This window comes from Corapipo altera, unplaced genomic scaffold, assembly GCF_003945725.1.
Source record: "Corapipo altera isolate COAL_440 unplaced genomic scaffold, ASM394572v1 61411, whole genome shotgun sequence".
Lineage (NCBI taxonomy): Eukaryota > Metazoa > Chordata > Aves > Passeriformes > Pipridae > Corapipo > Corapipo altera.
The window spans coordinates 23,325,737-23,349,298 of NW_020884875.1; the positions used below are offsets into that span (position 1 = coordinate 23,325,737).

At 41.1% G+C, this 23,562-nt stretch overlaps 1 protein-coding gene across 6 annotated transcripts in view; it reads left to right on the forward strand.

The window, feature by feature from the left end:
* Window positions 1-23,562, forward strand: part of ADAMTSL1 (ADAMTS like 1) — a 393,783-nt gene that overhangs the window by 252,327 nt on the left and 117,894 nt on the right. For all 6 annotated transcript variants that reach the window (XM_027634671.1, XM_027634670.1, XM_027634672.1 and 3 more), the window contains 2 exons: window positions 3,595-3,669; window positions 6,629-6,786. In XM_027634671.1, the coding sequence (XP_027490472.1) occupies window positions 3,595-3,669; window positions 6,629-6,786 (233 nt within the window). The remainder of the gene's footprint in view (window positions 1-3,594; window positions 3,670-6,628; window positions 6,787-23,562) is intronic.

Consider the following 23,562-nt stretch of genomic DNA (forward strand, 5'->3'; position numbering starts at 1 on the left):
TATGGAAATGTTGTGAAAACTTGAGATTTTAAATGTTAAAAACCAAAAATGTTAAAAATGTTAATTTTCTGCATTTATCCTCCCTGACACCATTAGCACTTTGTGTCAGCATCTTGCTTATTTGTCACTATAAACACTTGCTACAGAAGCAACTCCCTCACTACTTATAGGGCTAGTACGCATCTCTCAGAGGCCTCAGAAACAGGAACATAGCAGGGCAGGAGGTAATGTGGCCTTGAATTCTCGCCTACATTTTTATGAAAAAGAAAGCACCTGTGTCTATACTTTTTTAAGAATAAGAATAAAAAAGCTACAAAACCTTCATTTCAGAAATATTCATTTCTCTTAGTACTAAGGCTGGCGGTTCAGTCTTTCTAAGTCTGCATCTTTCTCTTTTTTTTTTAATATCTTCTTTAGGAAAGAACGTATGTCCTTCCTATGGAGATAAACTATGTTTAAGCAGGCTTCTTTGTATTCCTTAAGAAGCTAGAGAGTTGATCTTATAAGTTGTGAGTGAAATTTGCCAGTAACCTTGTGCAATATTATATTTAGAGTATTTCTCTAAAGAGGGGTTGATGTCTACTAGTGGAGTAGATTACTTTTAAAAGAGAATTGTAGAAATTGTTACACTGAGGTAGTCTGGATATTTACATAATTAGTCTTGCCATAGTTGCCAAAAATAGATTTGGTTCCAGATTTCCATTAAATATCAATAGTAATGAAGAAATAGGAAGAACTCCATTTTTCATCCTGAGAACAGAGAGACCATTTGGACAAAATCCAAATTAAAAATCAAAAACTACAAGAAACTAATCTCTCATGGGAATCTGATGTATGCACATGACATTTAACTTCTGCCTAAATCCTTGCACATTCTTCACAGCCCTGAGCCACTGTCCTTTCAGTTATCTGGGACTCTCCCTTGCTTCTCTGTGCCTGGTCTCTGGAGAAAACCAACCACCTCTTAATGCACTTTGTGTTTTCCTCCAAGTGTTCCACAGCTGCTCCACAATCTGCCTCTTTGCTTATTGTTAGAGGGAGCTGTGACTAAATACTACCATGCTTACTTTCACATGTCTCTTCACACGAAATGTCTCTTTCTTATCATTGTTCCCTGCAGGAAATTATCCTTCAGTTCCCACTGTTTCTGCTTTGTGAAAGGAAGAAGCACAGTGATAAGCATAAATCTCACTGAGCTTTGCATTTCACATAAAGCATGCTAGGATTTCAAATGGAGAGCAACTGCAAGATCAGGTGAAATACAGTCCTAGCGATACCCTGGGGCAGAAGAGCCATGCTGAAAACATAAGCTCATATGATCTTTAAACTGTCCAGTTTTTCGGTTACATATCAGTGAGTTGTTAACTCTCCAGCACAGAGCTTGCAACTGAGAGACAGTCAAATATCATAATGGCATGGAACTGTACTGTAAAAAGGCCATTATTTTTTTCTTTTTTTTTTTTTAAATTGATATAATGGTTTTCCCGGACTCATTCCAATAAATGTTATATATATATATATATATATATATATATATACAACAAAATGATATGTCATACTGTAGTAATAGTTGTGCTTTCAGAAGAATTCGTAACGGGAAAGCTATAAACTTGTTTTCACTTAGGAAGTCTTGCAAAATGCCTTCCCAAGAGGGTTGGATTTTTTTTTATTCCCTTCTGCGGTCCAGATGGGTTTGCAGAGAGAGATGTGTTGTCTCTCTCTGCTATGCTGGAGAGAGATAACCCTAGCAGACATATACAGAGGCCTTGGGAAGGCAGGGGAGAAACAGAGAGGATACTAAAGACCCTGAAGAGAGTGGGAACTTGCCTTTGCTCCCTGGGACCCAGTGCTTCTATAGCACTGTGAATTATTTGTACGTTTTTCATGTTCTGGCCTTCTAAATAAACTTTTGAATTCTTTCCACTGTCTTGGCATTTCTGGGGATACCTGTGTATCTTACTTTACAATACTCATGTATTTTGTTCCCCAAAATGGATAAAATGTGTTTATTCTACTGGTTATCTTGAATATGAGTGCCAGAATGGTACCAATAAAATCAGTACTAGAATATCAATATTTAGTGAATTTTTTAGAGCGTGAATATTTATCTTTTCAAATAGAAAATTTGAATTCTGCATCAAGATTAAAGATTTCTGCCTTGCTAATCAATATCATAGTTGTGTATGAGCAGAATATGTGTTGAGTAGAGTTTAGTCCCAGTGTTACAAAAGATGTAGAAGACACTGAAATTCTTGGATTGTTTGAGGAAACATATCAGATCAGATCTTGAAAAGTGGAACATGGTTCCATCAGATCTTGAACATGGAACATGGCCTGAGACCTTGAACAGGCTTATGTCCATAAAATTCTTGTGGCACTCAGAGTGACTGATTACATTTGTCCCCTCCCTTTGGGATATTAAGAGGCCACAACAGTATGAATATTTCATCCCATAAAGCTCTCCAATATAAGAGTGTCAGGAATTCCTGTGATACATTACACAATTTAAAATATGAGAGGGTTCTAATTCACAGTTCTGAGATATAATAGGTTTGGATGAATGAGTGTATTGTTCAAAAGTTCCTGTTTCGGGTAGTGCTTCCTCTCAGTGTTGATTCTCCTCATTTTTTGAAATAAAATGACAACATTAATAACTATTTTGCTGGTAAGCAAGAATCCTGATTTAGCCAGATTCCAACGGTTTTCCCCTTTTGGTCTGGTCAGAAAGGTAAGGCCCCAGCTCATATGTTTGAATGAAAGATGAAATGCTTTTATTGTCTGACTTAGCCTTACCTGACAAAGCAACACGTTGCTTTGAGAGCAGAGCTTAGCTCCTGCTAGTAAGCATTTCATGGCACAAGTGTGAGTAGTTCTAGTGGATAGATAGTGAAAGACACTTTGTTTCTCTCAGGTCTACCACCTTCTCACCCCCCAAAAAAAATCCTGTTAGGCATACATACTTTTTTTTTCCCAGCTGCTAGTTATATGGGAAGGAGGCAGAAAGGACAGGGAAAGGTAAATGAAGCATGCTGGTTAGTCCAGGTCAGCATTCTCTGGGCACCCCACTTCATGACCCAGGTCTAATGTTTTATATCATCTTTCCTCACCTTTCCTTCCTGTCTCCATTGAGGACATTACTGAGGTTGCTGACTCTTTAGAAATGCTGACCTAACTTTTACAGGTGCATGTGGCCTACATGCTAATTCACACGTTGGTTTAAATCCCATAGGCAAAGCTCCACAGGGCTTCATAGGTGCAAGATTCTGCCACAAATATCAATTTGAAATACTTGAAAAAAGTATAAGTGGAGTCATGATGAAATATAAAGTTATTAGTTATTCTTCATATCCATAAATAGTTGTGAAGTAGTTGAAAATCAATAAAATCAACAAGTTTGGGTTCTTAGGAGAAGGTTCTTACCACATTTAACAAGTTCTTTTTTTTTTCAGATTTTTAATCATAATTCTTAGAGTTGCTTAATTTGTCCTAAGGCTTTTCTCTTCACTTCCTTGTAAGCACCTATTTCACTGCTTCTTTGAAAACAGATGGGAGTTTCTTTGCTTATTTTCTCCATGCATTTTTGCCTTCCCACAGTAGATGATACAGTGGTTGCTATTCCCTATGGAAGCAGACAAGTTCGCCTCGTGCTGAAAGGACCCGATCATTTACGTAAGTAGAATAAGATAGTGTACATTTGTTTAAGAGATCATTGGTAACCTGCAGTGCTCTGTTTACACTGTGATGTCTGGTTTCCTTCTCTAAGATTACTGATTTCAACACACAGATGAGTCCTACCCTCAGAAGTTCTTCTCAGACCCAGTTACATCAGGGGTACACACTCTTTTCAGAGCAGACTTTGGCCAACATTGCGGAATTCTTTGCCCCTCTATAATTTTTCTGTTGGCTTATCCTTTGGCTGGCTCACTTACTGTCAAGTGCTTTTGTTTAATAAAATATATACCACTGAGTGAAGAAATACTGAGGACAGTAAAGTATAAGCTTTTCCACAGCTGAGCTTAGCCATCAAGCTGCTTATGACTTTAACATGTTTCTGTTATGATAATCTCTCTCAGTCCCGTGATATACACATGCAGTCTTACACACATACTTGCGTGCATGCATACAAACATGTTCACACACACAAAGTCACTGTCTGAAGATCTGAAACAGCATGCACAAGTCAAACCATGCTCCTTAACAGTGGTATTGCTCCAAGCAGTTAAGACCACTGGAGTGCTGCTAGCCCATCACTTGGTGTCTGTAACACTTCCCTGCTTCATCTGTGTATCCTAGCAGCTCTATATGCCTCTTCTCTGGGAGGAGTCTCAGGATTTGAGAACACTCTGTGAGAGCTGAAGGCAAATCCATTTATTTCATGAATAGAAGGTCCTTGCATCCCTCTGTCTTACCTTCCAATGCAGTAGCTGCTCAGAACCTGCTCTCTTTTTCAGCAGCAAATGTATTAGTGTTAGTATATGCTAACTGTCAGAAAACAACCAAACTGTACTGCATGACCTCTCAGTAGCACAAATTATTGTAAGATAGTCCAAAGTCATTAGAATTTTCCTGCAGCATGGACCAGTTAGAGTCCTCTGTGCTTGTCACTGTAGATACAAACATTAGTGTCAACACAGTGTGAAACACCAAATCATTCCACTCTCTTCAGATTTCTTTTGCCCAAAGATATGAGTGGCAAAATAAGGAGTGGTTTATCAGTCCTGTTCTGTAGCTCCTTACTTGTGTTGAGAAAGCAGTGGATATGCTTTAATGGTCTTCCAATTTAAAGCTGTGAATAAAGACCAGAAAATTATAGATTATAAACCAAGAAAAAATATATTTTCGGTTTTTTTAAAGTTCAAATGCTGCCTGTGCTTCAGTTTTAAGTGGACCTTCAAGTATTTCTGAGTTGCTCCAGTATTGACTGTTACTACTCTCCCAGTACATGATTTGCAGTCTTCTTTTCTCTCCTATATTCTTTTCCAGTATAGATGCTCTCTTCCAAGGTAGAAAAACATCATATATTTATTATCGTTTCAGTGAAATTAAGCTATAAGACAGCTTAGAGAGAAATGAGATTTTAGTTGGAGAGATTGATCTAACGCTGTCTTCACTCAGACCATACATATCACATTTCAAGACAAAAAGATTTGAATCAGAGAGGTCTGCCTGTTTAAGATTTAGATTAACTGCACTGTGTAAACATGAATAAGTCCAAATATATCTCTTTCTTGTTTCAGATGTCTCCATGAATCTTTCTCTTCACCTATCAAAGGGTTTTATATATGTGTGAGCTACAATCAGTTGCTCGGGGAGGGGGAGTCTCTTGCCCTGTGAACTTTGGTTGTGGCAGAAGTCAACAGGTGGCTGATATATATACACAAGTCTTTAAACCATCTTTATTCCTGCATACAGCCTTGTCCAGAAATAAATAGATGGCCAAATGGCCATCACAAAGGAAGAGATTAATCTCACTGAAAACCAAGGAATTCATTAATACAGTGCAAATTTTTAGTACTGTCTCAGCAACTTCCTTCATTAATTAATTCCGTTGACCCACCATGAAAAGCAGTCTAATTAGTGCAATTATCTTTCTTTACTAAAGAAAAAAACTTAATATACACAAATAAAACCCAAAATATACACCAATAAAAACATATCTCCCATTTGTTTTCTTTGAAAATATGTCTCCATTACAGATGAATAGTATGCCAACACCTAACTCAGATTTTACTTTGACTACCTCTCTCTGTTGGAGAAGATTTTGTGCATAATTTTGTAAATACATGTAAAAAGTTTGCAGCTTTGCAATCCTTCATAATGAAGCGCACTATCACTTTTAAATAACTGAGAAACGGTTTACTGGTAAACATGCTGTAAAGCATAATATGGAGTTGGTGGAAAGGCTAATTAGGTGATGAGACAGATCTACTTTCTGACTGTTGATTTCTGTTTAATAAATTACTAATATTTTTATTATGACCATCAGAAGTAACTGCTACTAAACAGTATCTGAATTAATGCCTGCTTTTTGGGAACTGTGAATTCACAGAGCCAGAGGGAGAGCTCAGGAGGATTCAGGACTCACTTTCTAGTCCACTGCAATAGATCAGGCTACTTCTGGAGAGGAGGCGGGGTTGCTGTCATACTGATCTTTCTTTCCTGAGCATTCTGCTTTGCATTAATTATCTACCACAACAACATGTGGTTATTGACCCACCTTTGAACTGCAAGAGGGTACAGCAACTTAACAGCACTCATGGGCCAAGGTCTGAGTCATGCTTCACATAGGAGCATGACTTACTGAGAGTGAGCTAAACAACAGCAAATATGCCTAACTAGGAATGGATTAATATATCTGGAAGAGAATAAAAGTATGAGCTACGGGTAAGGAGGGGAATTCAATCTAAAAATCTAAGGGTTGAAGAAAGACAAAAAGCAGATTGAAGAGAAAAAAGTATGGGAATGTGAATTAACTATGGGGAAAAAAAAAAGTAGATGCATTATTACTGATTTAGGAGGCAAATCTAAACCACCACTCTTTTGCGTTGGTTTTCTTTTTTTGCTCTCACTTGCTCTTGCTTCAAATTGCAATGCCCTAGTTTCCCTTTAATTTGTTTCTATTTTTCAGATTTGGAAACCAAGACTCTCCAAGGTTTGAAGAGTGAAAACAGCCTCAGCACCACAGGCTCCTTTCTTGTAGAAAATTCTAGCATTGACTTCCAGAAGTTTCCTGACAAGGAGATCTTAAGAATATCTGGGCCTCTCACTGCAGACTTCACTATCAAGGTGAGGATTATTGGTCACTGACATCTTAGAGCAACATGAAGTAAGGTAAGATGCATTAGGAAGATGAAAGATATTTTTCTATATCTTAATTTTCCAGTAGATGTTTATCACAAAGCCTTGTCCAGGCTAGCTCCTGAACTCTACATGAAATTCTTTATAGTTATATTTGTGATGAAAGCCTCACTGAACACCTCTCAGGAGAGAGACTGAATTTACGTCAAGAAAGGCATGCCCAATGTGTGCCCTAAAAAGGGGCACACTCATTACAGGAAAAGACAGATTCCTTTCTATATGCACTACTGAGGTAGGTATAAATCAATGACAAGCAGCTTGCTTTGTCTGTGATAGGCAAAAAGAATCTTTGTGTGTATCTTTGGCCCACAGTTGTAGGGTTTAGTGTAATTGCATAGAAGACTGTAAGAGAGTGAAGAGGGAGGTCCCCAAGCTCCAAAATAAATGGGATGACTTTACTTGAGGAGTCATGGTGTCATTTTGAAGTTCTGCTTTTTGTTGCACTGGCAATAAGAATAAAATTGTTTCCTCCCATTAGAGCATTTGTATTCTTCCAGGTAATATAAAACACATTGCTGGAAGCAATGTGCACGTTCTGTGGAAAAACACACATACAAAAATGAACATTTGGGAGTTACAATAAAATAAATCCTTTTCCAGTAGGTCCAAGCAACTTGAAGAGTTGCAGCTGTAAAACTGTAAAACCTGTATCATGTCCAGGACTACATAAATTTTTCACCATGGGCTTCAGAGGTAGATGACATTTGCTTTAATCTTGAGCTGATGGCAGCTAGAGGTTGGAACGATGAACTGGAAAATGTCTTAAGTGATTGTGTTGGGTTAAGCTGGGCCAGGCTGGAATGGGTTAGCTTGGGAAGTAGCACAGCCCTGTAGACTGTCCCCTGCTCATTGTGGTATGTCAGCAGGAGAAAAAGCAAGTTGAAATTTTCAGAACTAGTTCACAAGGAGAAGCCTGACCTAAGGAATATGTTCCTTACTCTTTGAAGATAAGAATGAAAATGCCTTACTAAAATAGATACTAATCAGTTCAAGATATTCTTATACACCTTTACCTGTTTTACAGATGATACAGAGATGGTGAACATCAGTGCAATGGAAACAGCATTTCTCACTTTACATTATTTCTGTTGTCTATGAATTTCTGGCAGCCTGGTTAGTTAGAACATACCTTTTTGAAAGAGCTCATCACTGTGCTGGTTTAAAGATAAACCAGCAGGGGAAATGAACTCAACTCAAAAGAGAGATTATAAGTCAGAATAATAATTTAATAAAATGATACAATAAGTACGATTATACAGACAAACAATTGTGTTTAACCCACAAAACCCAAATGTATAACCCAGCACCCCAGGGCATGAACAGAGTGGTGTTCTTTGGGCCCCCTGAGTCCAAAGGAAAAGGAGAGGGGAAAACCTGTTGGTGAGAGTGTTGTTGCAGTCTGGTCAAGAGTGATGATTGCAGTCCGGTTTGAGAGTGATGGTTGCAGTCTGGTTGAAAAGTGGTGGTTGCAGTCCAGTCGAGAGTGGTGGTTGCAGTCTAGTTGAGAGTGGTGGTCTGCAGTTTGGTTGAGAGCGGTGATCTGCAGTTTTCCTTTGGATCCCACGAGTGGTTAAAAAAGTTCCAAAACTCCAAGATTATATATTCTCCAGTTCAGGCAGGAATGCCCAGTACTTCCCTCAGGGCGGGGAGTTCCACAAAGGGTGTGAGGACAGGGAGGCACCCTCCTATCTTGCAGGCCTCCTAACATCCAGTTTATAGCCTGAGGAGTCAGGCTGCTCTGGGCAGAGGGTGTAAATAGTCTATTGATAACAGTTTCTGGGAAATGGCATGGAAGGCTATAAAATACACAGTTTTGGGTTACACCCATACAGTGATGAACTGGTCCCAGCTGTTCTAACTAGGACAATCATATAGACCAATGGCTCTGAAATGGTAACAGGCACTGTTGTAGTTTTAGTTAGATGGGAAGGATTTTTCAGTTACAAATATTTCCATACCACTACATAATTTTGGAGCGTGAGGATCACACTGTCCGAGCTGGATCAGGGGCAGACTGTCCCCAGGGGTCTCAAGACCTGCCAGGAAGGTGGATCTCTTTCTATCCTGGGAACTCAGGAGACAGGAGATAAAAGACGGGCATGGGCCAGAACTGCTCTCTATGTCCCCGGGTTTTGCCCGCTGAAGGACCGCAGATGCTCAGAGTCTTTGCTGGAGCCATTCCTTCACTGTCCAACCAAGCTCAGACTCAGTGGAACCACCATAGCACTGTTTTCTTGGAGCACTTCTGGAGCTATTTCTCGGTAGCCTTGGGAGCTGCCGCCACCAACCTGGGAATTGTCTTCTCCAGAGTCACTACCATCTCAGCTGCAACTGTTTCTCTCTCTCTCCCACACAAAGCGCCACTACCTCAAGGCCCAAGCCCACTCAGCTCCCGCCAGGCTCCAGGACTATGCTGGGTCATCCCCAGCCCCGCCACCAACACACTCATGTGGTTGCTACAATGGAACCCACACCAAGCACCTCAGCAGCATAAAATTTTTTTGGATGAAATATCCTTTCAAGTTTTGTTTTACCCTAGGGGGGAGAGGGGTAGCTAGGTAATATTTTCTGCTATTATTGGGGTTTTAAGTTTCTTTCCCTTTTTAGTAAAATTCTAATTTTTCCTTCTTCATTCAGACTCCTTGTAATTTTTTACCTTCTCTATGTTTGGGGGAGGGAAATAATAAAAGAAGGAGGGTTCATCTCATTAGAGGTCTCACCTCCTGAATATATTGTCATTAAACCAAGACAAGAGGGTTGTACTGTTTTCCTCATATTTCCACTATTATCTTTTATGATAGGTAAAATACCTTTATCCCTTAGTGCTTGCATTTCCTTTTCTATCAAAGCAAGGTGAGAAGTGCTGGTTAAATCAAAGGAGTACCCTGCTTACATGATGACTCTCTGGACCAGCATGAGTGGACAAGCTGGCTAGTCGTGGGCACAACAGCCACTGCTGAATTGAGATAAAACAATTTTATTAGTTCTGCTATGTCTTTGCACCTTTGAAAGTCGGAGTAACATGACTCAGTAGGTGTTAATTTATTAGCATATCTGTTGTCTTTAGTGGATATAGAAGAATGCACAAAAAAAAAAACCCAAATGGTTTGCAATTGTAGGATTTTTTCTGAGGCTACCATTAAAGTTTGCCTTGGATTCTTTTCAGTTGAATCACAGTTTTTTAATCAACATCTATAGAAAATACTTTAAATATTACTTCATGCAACAAGGGTATTATTCTATATTATTAAATTATTTTTCTACATTTTTTTTCCTTCTGGGTATTTTTTTTCTATTTTGTCAGACGTAAACATGTACATACAAGTAAGGCTGATGCAGGAGTACAAAAATGTATGCATACTGCTCAGTTATGACAGACTTGGCAACTGTTTTCCATACCTTGTATGTTCATGACTATTGTGCCTTCAGCATGTGAAGTTAAAGTACTTGTCTTTAAAAAAAAAATTAAAGATTTCTCTATGGTATTATCAAGTTTTCCTTACAATGTGGGATCTCTTTGGGTGTCCAGATTTACTTTCCTGGGCCAAAGGCAGGTTTTTATGCAAACAGGTCTAAGTGAATTTGTAGATGTAGCAGAACTCTATTTTTAGGGTCATTGTCCCCAGAATTACTGTTGTAATCCTTTTAATTTGACCCTGAGTGCTCTTATTGAGGGAGGTCAAGTTAGACACCTGAATATAATTCGGGTAGAAACTCAGTGTAGGAGTTGACATTTAAGTTTCTTTATTGGTGACATGGAGTGCTTTAAAATTGCAAGAAGAAACCTCATGCTGTTCCTGGAGTAGCTGAATTGTATAACTATTGGATTTCTTTGCTTTGGGTTTCTTTACTTTATAATAGTCAGTGGTACATTCCTCACGTGCTAAACTATTGGCAGTCTCTTCACAAGATATGTAAATGGTTGTCCTGGGTTGCACAAAAATTCTGGTATCCACCTTTTCACCAAATATGCCTTTTTGGCTTTTTGATGTTTTGCCTTCTTTAAAGAGATTGAACTGCTAGTGTTTAATGACATTAGACCACCTGCAGTGACCTCCCCGGTGCTGTCAGAGACTGGACTACTGGTGCTCATGACTCCATCAGGAATGTGCTTTGCTGGTGTGTGCTTTGCTAACAATGTGCAGAGTGGCCACCCAGGCCAGGTGCCGAAGGTGTGCAGAGAATCATAGAGTCAGCCAGGTTGGAAAAGACCTCTGAGATCATCAAGTCCAACCCTTGAGCCAACACCACTGTGGTTACTAGACCATGGCACTAAGTACCACATCCAATCTCATCTTAAAAACCTCCAGGGACGGAGAATCCACTATCTCCCTGGGCAGCCCGTTCCAGTGTCTGATTACTCTCTCTGTAAAAAATTTCTTCCTAATATTCAACCTAAACCTTTCTTGGCAGAGCTTAAGACTGTGCCCTCTTGTCCTACTGCTGGTTGCCTGGGAGAAGAGACCGATGCCCACCTGGCTACAACCTCCTTTCAGGTAGTTGTAGAGAGTGATGAGGTCTTCCCTGAGCCTCCTCTTCTCCAGCCTGAACAACCCCAGCTCCCTCAGCCTCTCCTCATTGGACTTGTGTTCAAGTTCCTTCACCAGCCTTGTTGCTCTTCTCTGGACCTGCTCCAGCACCTCAATATCCTTCCTGAACTGAGGGGCCCAAAACTGGACACAGTACTCCAGGTATGGCCTCACCAGCACTGAGTACAAGGGAAGAATCACTTCCCTACTCCTGCTGGCCACACTGTTCTTGATCCAGGCCAAGATGCCATTGGCCACCTGAGCACACTGCTGGCTCATGTTCAGCTTCCTGTCAATCCAAACTCCCAGGTCCCTCTCTGCCTGGCTGCTCTCCAGCCATTCTGTCCCCAGCCTGTAGCGCTGCAGGGGGTTGTTGTGGCCAAAGTGCAGGACCCAGCACTTGGCCTTGTTGAACCTCATCCCATTGGAATCAGACCATCTCTCCAGCTGGTCCAGGTCCCTCTGAAGAGCCCTCCTGCCTTCCAGGATATCAACACCCCCCCAACTTGGTGTCATCTGCAAATTTGCTAATGGTACACTCAATCCCCTCATCTGGTCATCAGTAAAGATATTAAACAGAACTGGGCCCAACAGTGTTCCCTGGGGGACACCACTAGTGACCGGCTGCCAACTGGATGCAGCACTGTTCACCACCATCCTCTGGTCCAGCCATCCAGCCAGTTCCTAACCCAGCACAGAGTGCCCCTGTCGAAGCCATGGGCTGCCAGCTTTTCCAGGAGTGTGCTGTGGGAGATGGTGTCAAAGGCTTTGCTGAAGTCCAGATAGACCACATCCATAGCCTTCCCCTCATCCACCAGGTGGGTCACCTGGTCATAAAAGGAGATCAGGTTGGTCAGACAGGACCTGTCCTTCCTAAAGCCTTGCTGGCTGGGTCTGATCCCTTGTCCATCCTGTAGGTGTTGTGTGATTGCACTTAGGATGATCTGCTGCATAACCTTGCCAGGCACTGAGGTCAGGCTGACAGGCCTGTAGTTTCCTGGGTCCTCCTTCCAACCCTTTTTGTGGATGGACGTGACATTCACCAACTTCCAGTCATCTGGGACCTCTCCAGTGAGCCAGGACTGTTGGTAAATGATGGAGAGTGGCTTGGTGAGCTCTTCCACCAGCTACCTCATCACCTTGGGATGGATCCCATCTGGTCCCATAGACCTGTGAGGATCCAAGTGGCTCAGCAGGTCGCTAACTGTTCCCTCCTGGATTACAGGGGGGCTATTTGGCTTCCTGTCTCTGTCTACCAGCTCCAGAGGCCAGTTGTCCTGAGGACAACCTGTCTTACTGCTGAAAACTGAGGCAAAGAAGGTGTTAAGTACCTCAGCCTTTTCCTCATCTTTGGTGACTATGTTTCCCCCCATGTCCAACAAAGAGTGGAGGTTTTCCTTGCCCCTCCTTTTGCTATTGATGTATTTGTAGAAGCACTTCTTGTTATCCCTAACAGAAGTGGCTAGATTGCGTTCAAACTGTGCCTTTGTCTCTCTAATTTTTTTTCTACATGACCTAACTATGTTCCTAAACTCTTCGTGAGTAGCCAGCCCTTTTTTTCGTAGCCAGTAAGCTCTCTTTTTTCCCCCAATTTCCTTTAAAATCTCTCTCTTCAGCCAGACTGGTCATCTTCCCTGCCGGCTCGCCTCTCAGCAGACTGGGACGGCCTGCTCCTGCGCCTTTATAACCTCCTTCTTGAAGCATGTCCATCCCTCCTAGACCCCTTTATTTTCAAGGCCTGTTTCCCAAAGTACCCTCTGAACCAGTCTTCTGAGTAGGCCGAAATCTGCCCTCTGGAAGTCTAGCGTAGAAGTTTTATTGAGGGCCCTCTTTGTGTCCCTGAGTATTGAAAACTCTATTGTTTCATGGTCGCTGTGCCCCAGATGCCCTCTGACCACCACATCTCCCACCAGCCCCTCTCTGTGAACAGCAGATCTAGCAGGGCCCCACCCCTGCTGGGCTTGTTTACCAGCTGGAGCAGGAAATTCCACTCTAGGAATCTCCTGGACTGCCTCTTCTCTGTTAGTCTCCAGCAGACATCCAGCAGGTTAAAAGTCGCCCACAAGAACAAGGGCTGGCAATTTTGAGACATCCACCAGCTGCTTGTAGAATAATTCATCACCCTCATCATCCTGGTTGGGTGGTCTGTAACAGACTCCCACCAGGATGTCACCTTGTTGGCCTTCCCTCTGATTTTGATCCACAGACACTCAATCTTATCGTTACTGACCTCAAGTTCTACAGTCAAGAGACTCTAACATACAGAACCACACCTCCACTACTCTTACCTCACCTATCCCTTCTGAAGAGCTCATAGCCACCCATGGCAGCACCTCAGTCGTGGAAGTCATCCCACCACATTTCTGTGATGGTGACTACATCACAGCTTTCCAGCTGCACAATGGCTTCCAGCTCCTCTTGTTTGTTACCCATGCTGTGTGCATTGTTGTACATGAGCTGGGCTGCTGATTTCACTTCTAACTCTGGCTTTCCACCCTCAGGCTCATCTCTGGAATGCTTGGTTTCATTCAATCCCTTCCCCCTTCAAACTTAGTTTAAAGCCCTCCTGATCAGCCCCAACAACTTATGGGCTAGAGTCCTTTTGCCCTTGCTAGACAGGTGAAGCCCATCTGACTCTAGCAGGCTTGGTACCATAGAATTTGCCCCATGGTTGAAAAACCCAGAATTCTGCCAGCAGCACCAATCCTTTAGCCATCTATTGATAAGATGGGTTTTCCTACTCCTCATTCATCCCTGCTACTGCAGGAACTGAGGCAAACACCACCTGTACTCCTGTCCCATTGACTAATCGATCCAGGACCTTGAAGTCCTTTCTAATTAGACTGTGTTACGACCCGCCCCAGGAAAAGGGGAGGGGGGGTAACTCAGGTTTTTATCAATAATTCCCTTGGGGTGGATTAAAGTGAAACGACACTAAATAATCAGTGTCTGAAAACGAAGTTTATTTTAACAATTTTGTATCAACAGGTATGCTAGCGTTTTGGGTGTTGTCATACAACAATGCAACATAGAGATAACCTTTGGGGGGGGGGAGAAACTGCTTAGGGGAGAATAAAAACAGAATGAGAGTAAGGGAAAAGAGAAGCTGAGAGTGCAGAAGAAATGGATATAGTCACCGCCCACTGGATCCAGTGATGCTTGAGAGCGATGGTCTTGATTCGCAAGCGGTGGAGGAGAAGGAGAACCCGAAATCCCAAAGTCACCAGTCAGTTTATATACCCTCAGCATGCTTTTGCACCTCCCTGGGACAAGGAGTTGTTTGCCCTTTTTAGGGCTTAGCACTGGAGGGAGGGATGGGCCCAACTGCCCATCTGAGGTATAACGCAAAAGTCAAAGCCTGCAAACTCCTGGAATGCATAAATCATTAATCATTTCAGTCTCTGACAGACTGGTACCTCTTTCATTATTGTCATCACTGCCAGCCTGCACATCTGACACCTCCGGCTACAAGCTGGGTGTTAAACAAGATAAGCAAGAGGCAAATCCTGCAAGGTGGGGCAGTGGTTTTTTTTCCTTACATAGATGACTCAGCTGGGATAACTCCCAGGAACATTCACACCAGCCTGAAGGTATTCATCTCTTGTTGATGAGCCACAATGGGCCACAATGGACTCAGCTACACTGACCTGAGAGACGGCTGCATCATCTTAGCATGTGTCAAAGACTCCTGAAGCATCCCATGACTCACAGTATTACATCATCCAGTGTAAAACTCCTCTCAGCCCAGGGGAGGTACCACAGGTATTCCCACCTGAACCTGAGCATATATAACACTGAGTTTCAGGGCTTCCCTCACCACCAGGGCTTCCACCACCACCTTAATGGATCTGGACTGTGACCACCACTTTGACCAACACACATCGAAATTGCAGCAACCAAGTGTCATCACTGGATCCAACAGGTGTCTTGCAGGTCCTTCCAGTCACCCAGGGGATCTGCAGCCCCTCTCCGGCTGCCTGTACCAGCACTGCAGCCTCACTCCAGTGCCATGCAAGTGCCTGCTGGTATCAAATCCCAGCTAGCCACTCTTTCCTGCCAACATCGACTTTCCAGCCACCTACCAAGTTTTCTAGGCATGGGGGAGGAAAACCACATGGAAGGGTGGCCCATTTTGTCTCTGTCCTGTGGTCATGTGTGTTTTTCCCAGGTGGAGGAGAGCAGCCACCATCTCAGTTTGGTCTGGTGAGCCGGACTTGGGAAGCTTTGCTTTATCAGTTGATTTAACCCAGTTCTATCAGTATTACTATTGGCATTTCTTCTTGGTAATGCGTTATTTTTTCACTTACGTTGGGGTGTATTTGTTCTCTCTCTCTGTATTGAAGAAACCAGGGATATCGAATCTGAGGGAGGAGACTTCTGTCTAAGATCTCCACCCCTCCAAATTGTCTCAAACCAAGACAATGGTAAAAATGATTCAGTATAACAGCTGTCTTAAAAAAAAAAAAATGTTTCACAAAATTTTAGAGTTTTTTGTGTTCTTATTTCTTATATTGATAGTTTGAGAATTACAAATTTTTGACAGGCAGAAGAACTGGAAAACATGCCAGTAAACTTAAATTGTACTTGAACTATTTTTCCTAAATTCTGAAGATTTTCCTGTTTTGATGTTTTCAGCACAAAATTCTGATTCATGTGAATAGAAGTGCCTTTTTTCTGTAAGAAGAATGTGTCATGTTTGATACAATCCTGATCAAATGAAGATTAGTTTTGTTTGGAAATCTTTCTGTTTCTGTGATCTAGAGATCACAGTAGTAGTACCACACAGGGGGACATGTCCTTTGTTGGCAGAGCTGCCACTTAGCTGCTGCATTGCCAGTGTCAGATTTATTCATCTGTCTGTGCTAAAGTATCTCCTCTCTTGATACTGTTCACTTCAGACACAAAATGGAGAATCTGCAATCGTTTGAGCAGGATGAAGTAATACTGTCAGATGGGGTCTACCGATGACAATATAATGCAAACATTCATGACTGGTCGACTGTTTAAAGCAATCAGCACTGTAAATATGAACTCCATGAGTTATAGGCTTACTGAAACCATCAGTAGGAACTGCCAGGGAAGGTTTGGGGCTGGCAAAGTACAGCCTGTTACAGTCTGTTTCACTGGTGATTTTTGCATAGCTAGGCCTCTAACCCTGTGGCTGAGGTGTGAGCCAGCAAAGACCAATGGATGTAAAACGAGGTCTAGTAAAGGGTGTTGTCTAAGGCTTGGGTTTAGTTTGGAGGAGAAACCACTGTAGGCCTAAAACTAGACTAGACTATGTTTATATTGATTTTAAATCCCTGGTATCAAGATGAATGTTCATTCATAGTGTCTGCACAGACTAAGCCTTTTGCATCAGGGATATATAGAGTTGGATCATGTAAATGTTTGTCTGGAGGCTCTTAAAGATTTTTGGATTAGAATTGCATTTGTATTGACATCTTTTTGTAGTGCTACGGCTGATGAGCCTTGGCTAAGGGCTGCTGCTAGAAGAGACTGTCTGGCTCTTTTTTTGTTCTGGTGGCTGGGGGTTCTGCTTGCTGATTTAGAAATGGTATGGACTGGGTTCACTTGAGCAGAGTTGCTGCTGAGATTAGGATTTTGGCCACCAATTGTCCAAAAAGTCGAGAAATACATCTCAAAACATGATGCTGAATTACACAGAGCACTAGAGCAAGCCATACAACTCTTACCTCAGCTGTAATCTAGCACTGGCAGAAACTGCTGGTGAGAAAAATGATTTTGATTAGAGTCCAGGTTAACAGAAGGAAATAAAGTTGAGCTTAGTCAAGATTTCAGGGACTTGGAAGGGCATGAGGAGATAATGTGTGTACAGGCAGCCAGCTGGCAGAGAGGTTGATGGGCCTCATCGGGCTATGGCCAAGATTGGATTAAATATCACTTTAAACAAGCAGCACATAGTGATTTACTTGGTGGCATGAAATAAGAAATTATTTCAATATTTGCTTTAGGGCAGAGGCCAAAACATGCAAATCTGCTCTAGCAGCAAGGAGTTACTGCTTACGCTTCCCATATTGTTGGATATTTGAAATATTACCATATGAGCGCTGGGGGTAAAGACAATAAGGGTCTTCAGTGTAATTTAATTCTGATACTGGTGAAGTTTCCAGAAGAGATTATGCCTCATGTTTGGGAGAAGGCTTCAGGTCCTGCAGAAAGTGGTGAAGAATCTTGGAAGCACTGTCAGATGGTGTTCCTGGAAGTAGATGAGATAGAATTAAAGCTGAGTGGACAGATATAGTAATAGTTCATGTTTAGTTGATTCCACTTTTATGTTATCAAAGTCAACTGACTGAAACAGTTTGCTTCATCTAGAAGAGACCAATGGAATATCGTCCCTTCATTGTATAGCAATACTCTTTCTTGAGATATGTGTCTTCCTGAGGTCATGTTTGCAGAGTGCAGATTGGATTTAGCCGGAAGCATGTCTGTAACATGATCTCTATCAATGGCTTTTATCAACCTATGTTTGCATTCAATACTTCTTAGTAATAGTCCAAAAAATAACCCATTCTAATTTCATGATATCCAAAAAATATACAATTGTTGTAATGATTTCTAGGTCAAGCTCAAGTAATGACCAGCCTGAAAAGAGATGTAATAATTATTTATCTTGACTAGATCTTGTGACAAGTTCAGGAAAATTCTGCCCTTCTTCTCCTATTTTGGCAAAAGTCGTGAAATTTGTGAAAAACCACGAAATAGCCTTTTTGAAAACAAGGTACAATTCTATTTCATTTCCACCTTTTATTTCTGTTCAGTATAAGCTATTTCAATTACTAGAACATGATCATTCTCCTAATCAATATATTCCATTTACCCTTTAGATAACATTTAGGTCGTGGGATGGTTACCACATTGAACTATACTCTCTGTAAAATGAAGAATACATCTAATTTTTAAACCCTTGGTGCAATATTTCCACTGATCCCTTCTGGTTTTCCCACTCTGAGAAACATGAAATTATTACTACTGTTTGCCTGCTTTCTCCATTACTTCCATATTTGACATCTCTGTCATCATCATCACTTGCCTCTTTCCTAGCATCTTCATACAACCATAGAAGAAAAATCAAAGATCATCTAGTTCCAACCTCCCTTTCATGGGCAGGGACACCTTCCACTAGGTTGCTCAAAGCCCCATCCAACCTGGCCTTGAACACTTCCAAGAACAGAGCATCCACAACTTCTCTGAGCAACATTTTACAGTCTCTCACCACCCTCACCCTAAGAATTTCATCCTAAATCCTGAACTAAATCTACCCTCTTTCAGTTTAAAGGCATTACCCTGCATCCTATCCCTACATGCACTTGTCAAAAGCCCCTCTCCAGCTCACTTCTAGCCCCTTTTAGGTACTGGGTGGCTGCTGTAAGGTCTAATCTGAACCTTCTCTTCTGCAAGCTGAACTACCCCAACATTCTCAGCCATTCCTCATAAGAGAGGTGCTCCAGCCCTCTGGTCGTCTTCATGCCTCTCCTCTGAACTCAATCCAGCAGTTCTATGTCCTTCTTACTCTATTTAGTGTTTACTTTTTGTGAATGATCCATAAAAGGGTTATCCTTATTTCCCTTCTCTGTCCTTTTTCTGGTTCCAGTGTTGTTATATAGTCACAGTTTTTTAAAATACACATAAATGTGTAGTTTGTGACTAGTATTTAAATATACAAATGTACATTTTTCAAGTATTAATGTCCTATAAATAGATGTATAATTTAATAAAATATAATACAATTATTTAATATTTATATAATATAAACAGATAATTTTATTGTATATAAATACATATGTTGAGAAAGAGTAAACTTGCTCTCTACAATTGCTTGAAAGGAGGTTGTATTGAGTCTGGGGTCAGTCTCTTCTCCCAGGTAGCAAGTAATAGGACAAAAAGAAATAGTCTCAAGTTGTGCTGGTGGGGGTTAGACTGAATATTGGGAAAAATTTCTTCACTGAAAGGCTGATTAAGCATTGGAACAGGCTGCCTAGGGAAGTGCAGATTCAACAGGCTTGGAAGCATTCAAAAAATGAGTAGATGTGGTTCTTAGAGACATGGTTTAGTGGTGGACTTGGAAGTGTTAGGTTAGTGCTTGGACTTGATGGTCTTAGAGGTCTTTTCCAATCTTTATGATTCTATACGTATAAGAATCAGGACACAAATATATTCTATTTGCCTGTGTTCTGTTCTCTCCTTTTTCCTTCCGTTCTGTAAAATTCCATTAGTCTTTTTAGCTGTTGCTACCCACTGAGCTGATATTTTCAGAGGAATACCTCATTGCCGCGGTCCGAAGAGGGGATGGAACACAAGGAAGGGTGCAAGTAGAATCCTTTATTCGCACGTGCACGCTGTCTTTTATCAGCTCGGGAGGGGAAAGGGCCAGAACATAGGGCGGAGCCTGAGACAGACAAGCGGGGGGACAAACCAGGATAGGGACACGGGCAAAAGGGGGAGGAGCGGGGGAAGCAGGGAGCAGGCAACCTCATGGCAAGCCTGGACATGTCCAGGCTGTGCACTGTGTAGTGTGAATGCAATGAAACCACATAATAAAAGTAAAGTCCGTATAATAACTGTAAGGTCCATATAATAAAATCCTGTCAATTGCTGTATGTTTTTCTCCATGCCTGGAACTGTTCGCATCGCACCTCATCACTCTCTGCAACTACCTAAAAGGAGGTTGTAGCCAGGTAGGCATCGGTCTCTTCTCCCAGGCAACCAGCAGTAGGACAAGAGGGCACAGTCTTAAGCTCTGCCAAGAAAGGTTTAGGTTGAATATTAGGAAGAAATTTTTTACAGAGAGAGTAATCAGACACTGGAACGGGCTGCCCAGGGAGGTGGTGGATTCTCCGTCCCTGGAGGTTTTTAAGATGAGATTGGATGTGGTACTTAGTGCCATGGTCTAGTAACCACAGCGGTGTTGGCTCAAGGGTTGGACTTGATGATCTCAGAGGTCTTTTTCAACTCAGCTGATTCTATGATTCTATACCTACAGCAACCCTACTGCTATTCTGAATAGTAATAAATAATGTTGACAAGACTTTTGTGTATAACTAGCATATATAATTAACTGGATTTTCCCATAGGCATGGGGTTTTTTTTTACTGAACTTGAATTTAGTCTGTCAAAAGTTTGAGTGCTTTCACAGATGGTTTCAATTTTAGGTACTGTTCATAGTTTTTTTTCTTTAGCAAACTTGGTAAGCTCATGGTAGACCCTTTATCTGGCTCATCTGAGGGTCTGGCTAACAACTCACTAGCACACATCCATGAAAGATTCCTCAGATCCTTCATCAATGGCAAGAGCAGGTTGTAGGACTGTGCTTTGTTACCCAATCATCAGTTCATGGGAGGAGGATCTTATAAAAGAATTTGTCTAGGACCTTAGGTGAAGGAGCTAGAAGAAAACCTGGAAGAATAAAGCTACCTTTATTTCTTTGGCAAAGCAAACCACAGTGTTCATAAAACATTACCCTTCTCCTGGTACTCTGAGTTCTGTTCTTTTTTTTACATTCTATCTACTCACCCAATAACGGAGGTAAAGATTATTGGACTGCAGTTTCATTCATTACTCATGAAAAGCCTCCTGAAAAATGTTACCATTTCTGTCTATACTCCTGTGTTTTAAACCATAGTTTATTCATGTAAGTAGGCTGAATGTGATCATACATGATTTACATTCCTGTGCTCTTCAAAGAGTACATGATTTGAAACCTTTGTATGGATGCTATTTGGATCTGAAGATATGTTATCATCAATCTTACCTACTACTTTAAAATACTGCTAATTTGAAATGTACTGTCAGGTTTTTAGGCAATAGAGACATTTTCTTAGACATGTCATTTTCTATTCCTCTGACGAATTATTTGTAATTTTTCGTTTTCTTTTTCTGTAACTTTTTTCAAGTTCTGTAAGTGTATCTCTCAATAATCTGTCAGTTTTAAGTACTAAGAAGGCTTGGTGCCAACCTTGTTCATTTTTCATCATTTTAACAATTTGTGTGTGTGGCAAACATTACCTTTTTAATTTGTTAATTTTATTTTTATACAGTATCAGTCACAATAGGATCCTCTTTTTTACATTGATTTCTTAAGTATTGTAATTATTAAATTAAGGTCAGTAAATATTCTCCACTGAGGATTAAGGTGGCTTTCTCAAAGGTGAACTCTCTTACTCTGGGAGCATGTTGATGGTGTTGAAATGGTCTTTCCCTAGATGACTGGGATGTTATGGGTGGTATCCACAGCAGAGATGCAGCAGGTCTGATTTTGGTGTATTTGGGTTGCCTTTGGTGGAATGACTTTTGTCTTCTCCTTTAAGAAACTTCTACATTTGTTGCACTTAATAGTGGATTCTGTACAGATTACTAACTGTTATAGCTAATAATGCAGGCTCCATTGCTGCCAGCTATCCTAGCCAGTCCATTGCACTGATTTTCTCTTTTGTTCTTCCTTTGATAAAAGATTTGGACTTTTTATTTTGGCTTTGTGACAGACTTAATCTAAAGACTTAATCTAAATCCTCATCACCTAAAGGAACAGTGTTTAATCCAATATTGGGGCATGGTGAGCAAGTTCAATTCAGAGATGCTTTGTAAAGTATGCAAATCAGTGATAATGTAATTTCACAGTGATTTCTCTCGTTGGCTGAGAAGCTAAATTGTGAAGCAATAGATAAGATGTAAGAAAGACAACCCAAGCTGATACAACACGGGATGGGGACAAGAATGCAGAATTGGACAGTAGACGTTTCCCCAGAGATCAAAGGCAGAACTCCTTTCAGCATTCCAAGGGTATTAAAGGGCAAACTCAGGAGTTGTGATGTGTTCCTGCCTTAGACCATATGCTTGAAAGCTTTTGCATCTCTCAGTATTTACATTTCTTGCACTTCTTATGTTATTTTAAACAAGCTTGTAAAGCTATTTTCCTGTGACAGTGTCTGGTTCCTATTTCTGCTTCATGGGCAAACTATTAATAGCAACAAATCTCCTGTGCATCTTATTTCTTTTTCAGTATAAAGTATCACTAGATATGAACAGCAGTATTGAAGCACTCTAGGTAAACAAATGAACTTTTTTTTACTGACATGAAAGACAAAAGATTGCATATGCTGGACAAGGTTAGTTCTCCACACCCTCATTCCAGTTTCTTTGTATGCTACTTGGATGACTTCAGTATTTAGTTTCTCATTAATATCAACCTGGTGATTTGGGATTTGGAACTTGCAGAAAGCATCTGTAATAGTAATGTGGAAAAATCCGTTAGAACTTTTATAATAGGCATGGTAGCATGGATCATAGTATACCAGATAAAATTGTGTAAGACAAAAGTGGCTGAAGTGCGTCCAGAGAAGGGCAACAAAGCTGGTGAAGGGTCTAGAGAGTAGGTCATATGAGGACTAGCTGAGGTTGTTTAGTCTGGAGACGAGGAGGTTCAGGAGAGACCTTGTCACTCTCTACAACTATCTGAAAGGAGGTTGTAGTGAGGTGGGAATCGACCTCTTCTTCTACGTAACCCGTGAGAGGACACAAGGAAATGGCCTCAAGGTGCACCAGGGAGGTTCAGGCCTTATGTCCGAGGACATAAGGACATACAGAACTTCTTCACTGAAAGGGTAGTTAAGCATTGGAGTGGGCTGCCCAAGGTGGTAGTGGAGAAGCCATTCCTAGAAGGGTTCCAGAAACAACTGGATGTTGCACTTAATGCATGGTCTAATTGACATGGTGGTGTTTGGTCAAAGGTTGGACTCCATGATCTTAGAGGTCTTTTCAAAATTAATGATTCTATGAATCTGTGGTATGAAATAATAATTCCCTTTCTGAGTCCCCAGTTTGAGACACACACACAAACACACAAAAGAGAGAAATGGTGTCTTTCCTCCTCCCCCCTGCCAACAACTGCATAAAATGAAAACATCTTATTGAATACACTTTTCATAGCTTAGTTGTACAAATAACATTGATAATTACTGCTGGTTATGACTGCTGGTTATAAACTGCTGATTAAATTTCAAAACTGTCCAAATAAACGTACTGTAGTTTTGTAGGGCAGTCTATGTGTTCTTCAGTGAACAGAGTTTTGGAGCTATAAGAAAAACTACAAAATGCAAAGGTGAGATCACTTCTTGCAGTCTCTTGTTCACAGGACAGATTAGAACAATCAAAA